The sequence below is a fragment of the Juglans regia genome, chromosome 9 (genome assembly GCF_001411555.2).
Source record: "Juglans regia cultivar Chandler chromosome 9, Walnut 2.0, whole genome shotgun sequence".
Taxonomy (NCBI): Eukaryota; Viridiplantae; Streptophyta; class Magnoliopsida; order Fagales; family Juglandaceae; genus Juglans; species Juglans regia.
In genome coordinates, this window is record NC_049909.1 from 1,255,857 (window position 1) to 1,259,653 (window position 3,797).

General features: G+C 34.7%; 1 protein-coding gene across 1 annotated transcript; it reads right to left on the minus strand.

Moving 5' to 3' along the window:
* LOC108983700 (ubiquitin-conjugating enzyme E2 27-like) lies at positions 1-3,165 on the minus strand. Its single transcript, XM_018955425.2, has 5 exons — positions 2,847-3,165; positions 2,362-2,410; positions 908-1,067; positions 665-754; positions 1-431 (listed from the first exon to the last, which is right to left on the minus strand). Exons 1-5 carry the CDS (start codon positions 3,022-3,024, stop codon positions 324-326), a joined length of 585 nt encoding a protein of 194 aa, XP_018810970.1. The 5' UTR covers positions 3,025-3,165; the 3' UTR covers positions 1-323.
* Positions 3,166-3,797: the final 632 nt, after the last annotated feature.

Genomic DNA, 3,797 nt, shown 5'->3' on the forward strand with positions numbered 1-3,797 from the left:
TTGATTAAAACAAGGTTATGAATGCAAAGAGTTCTTCAAATTTGAACAATTCAACTACATTGACTGTTTTGGCCTTTTGGCAACTCCAAACTTCACCCTCATGACAGAAATTGCTTGACAATAAAATCATGGTCACACTAATCCAGTTACATCTCAAGAAGTGATATGTCGCCTCCCAAAGAGGGAGGTTCGCGAGAAACTAATCAAAGACAAAAAAATAAGTATGTATTCCATATTAGAGAACGGTCTTGTAAAATTCCCAGCATCTGATGGTGGATGGTCCATAAGATTCTGAGTGGTAAAGTTAACAGCTGGTACAAACCCTAGCTGGAGCGAAGCTTTTCAAGAGCCAAGTTTTCATCACCACCAGTAGCTTCCAGTGCACTTCTCACAAGAACATCAGTGAAGCCCATCTCCACAAGTTTTTGCACCTGCACCATTCCCACAGTGGTTTACCAAATTGCTAATACGTACCATGGGTTACGATGCAAAATTCAAGAAATATATAGCATAGAGTAAGGTATTAACATGCCCAATACAAAAAGTAAAACTCGGATATTCAAGATGATATTTTTCGTTTCATAAAGATACCGAAAGACTTAACTCGAAAATCTATCTGCCTTTCCAATGGAGAGAGAGAGAGAGAGAGAGAGGGCACTATTACCTTTTCTTCCACTCCAAGAGATGATGCCTTGGCAAAAGTTTCCGTCCAGTAACGAGCAGTGGCGACAAAAGTTTGATACTCTCTAAGATACTGCAGTGTCCACATGTAGACACTAATATTGAATAAGATGAGTCTAACAGAACCGCGAAGAATACAAGCAAGACTAACAGCGAAAGGCGAGTCCCTTATTCTCTCTATAAGATACTATCATAATCACATCTAAGCACTGAACTAAATAAAGACCTGTTTTGCCACAACAGCATCCTGAGGGTCGTCAGGTTCTGGTGCTGAGAGTAGTGCTTGTACAGACAAAAGGGCTGTCTTCAAAGTTAATGCTGGGCTCCATTGGTCCTTCAAGATGTCCAGGCAAATTGCTCCACTTTGACTGCTGATATTAGGGTGCCTTAAATAGGTAAATATACACACAAAAAGCACTAAAGTGTCAATAATCTTTAACACTGGCCACATGTTCTCATTTTATCATGGATAGAGCATCACATAATTTTCCACCATTGAATCATCGCTAAAACTACAAAACGGGTAGAGCAACTCAGAATACTTTATTTAAATTATTCCATTGTGATCCAAATCCATACAATCAGTCAACTTCATAGTTATCATAAGATCTAAAAATCCACTAGGTGACCAGTTGCACCAAGAAAAATGTCTGTCAGTTTATACAGTTCAATACTTTAATGTCAAGCCCATCAGAAACCAACTAGCAGCATCATATCTAACTGAAACGATGGAAAAGGAAATAGAAAAGTTGCAGAAGATAACATCACCTTGCATCATGTCTTCATCTCCAACACCCACCTAACTAGAAATTTGACGACAAAACTACAATGTCTAGTCAATTGAATACAAAGCATTTACATCTGTCTTGTTTATTATCAAAATGTAATGGTAAAAGCTTATTTCATCCTTGAAGAGAAATTTCCCAGCCAGTAACAGAACTTTAAAAAAAAAAAAAAAACAGACTAAGTCTTGTTTATACATTTAACTGTTGATTCCAGTAATTGATGTTGAAAACACACAGGAGAACGTTCTTTTGCAGATATTATTACCAGTATTAAGGCCTCGTACCCATGCTAAATCGAATATTTGACAAATGGCTTTAACCTACAGGCTCTATGTAGGATAAAACATAAAATTCTGTAATTAAAATCTGATATCCCAATTTGACTTCTTACTATATGTCTTGAACTCATTTAGATTTCTATGTATTCATGTTGAACAGTGAAGTCCAAAAGAAAGCTTCAAACATCGAAAGCTTTGCTTTCCTACTTTTCGTAGCCATTGTGTTTCATAGTGGATACAGTGAGCAAAACTAAATAGGGATGTACAGTTACCCAAAAGCATGGTTCATTTCACCTAATCACATACCCATAACCCATCTTTGTAACATAAGATATACTACTTATCATCCCCACACCATACCATGATGTGATTTATCACCCCACACCATACCATGATGTGATTTATCATGTTTGTCCTTCTATTTAAAGACACATATTTAGACATCAATATGTGTGCTGAAGGGTAAAAATGACAAATTTTTCTTGTACATTAGTAGCAAACTACCATGTCTGAGAAAATTTGCATATAATACCTTCTGTCGCCTAGGAATAAAAAGAAACTAATACGAATCGACATTAATATTTTCCTACCACTTATCAAGAAAAAAAAAGTCCTACCAAACTTTGGTTGCAAACCGCATCTTGGGAGGCGCAAAAGGGTACCCATCTGCAAAAAGAAAGCCACGATAGATACAACGTAAATTTTCACGATACGATTTTCTTCCCTAAACTTTACTTACTATAAAACAACCACAAATAAACACGTTGAAACAACGAATACCCAGCAAGCATTCGACAAATTTGCACATTAAAGACTTGGACACACATCCAAACACCCATATATTAAAGGAACAAATACAAGAAATATATTTGACAAATTTACACCTGAAAGACTTTCATACCAGAGTCACACACTAACTACACAATTCAATCACTTTAACCCCCAAATCCTCGAAGCTAACTCAACCATAAAATCTTGCTTGCACGACAAATTAAACTCCCAACCTCAACAAAGAAAACCCGAGAGGAAATACAGTAAATGTTACAATTGGAGAGAAAAGAAAAAACAAAGAGAGAGAGGCAAGAAGGAGGAATATGGAAACCTGGGAGTGAGATATCGATTTGGAAGGTGCCGCCTTCGTAGGGCGTACCGATGGGCCCAGGGATGGATCCGATGAGACGGGCGAGATTGTCGGCTTTGGGGCTGACTGTGATGCCAGATGCCTCTATGTCTCTGCTGCATTCTTGAAGCTCTTTTTGCACGCGAGCGAAGTCTACCATCTTCTTTTTTTCGGGGAGCCGAGAGAGAGGGAGAGTGTGCGCATGCGTGGGCGAGAGCGTGAGGGAATTTGAAGAGGTGCGGGTGGGAGAGGGAGACCTCAGACCAGTAAGTAAGAATTTGTTTAAGGACGATGCTACAGCTCCGTTGGGAGCTCCCTGGAGTTATAACATGTGATTTTATATATTTTTATGAATTTTTTTAAAGTAATTTTTTATATAAATTTTTTTAATATTTTTAAAAAATAAAACAAATTTAGAATATTATTAAAAACATTTCTTTAATTAGAAAGTAAAAAAAAAATCATTAAAATTTTACTTCGTGATTAAAGAATTATTTTTTAATAATATTCTAAATTTTTTTATTTTTTAAAAATATTTAAAATTATTAAAAAAATCTATATAAAAAATAACCTAAAAAAACACATAAAAAACACATATTAGAGCTCCAGGGGAGCCCCCAACTGGAGCTCTAGCATTATTTTTTGTTAAAAGATTTTTACTTATCATCATTTTCACATACCACATATTATAATTATTTTTACTATTTTTAATTTAATTTTATTTTATTCTCCTCATCATTTATGTATCATATATTTAAAATAAGAAAATAAAAAAAAATTATATGTGATATGTAATATAAAAATAATGAATAGAACTTTTCTAATCAAAATAAATAAATTAGAGAGAAACTATATACCAACATTCTTTTAATATTCTTTTATCATCTTTCATATTAAATAATTAAATATTTATTTATTATTTATTAGTTAATT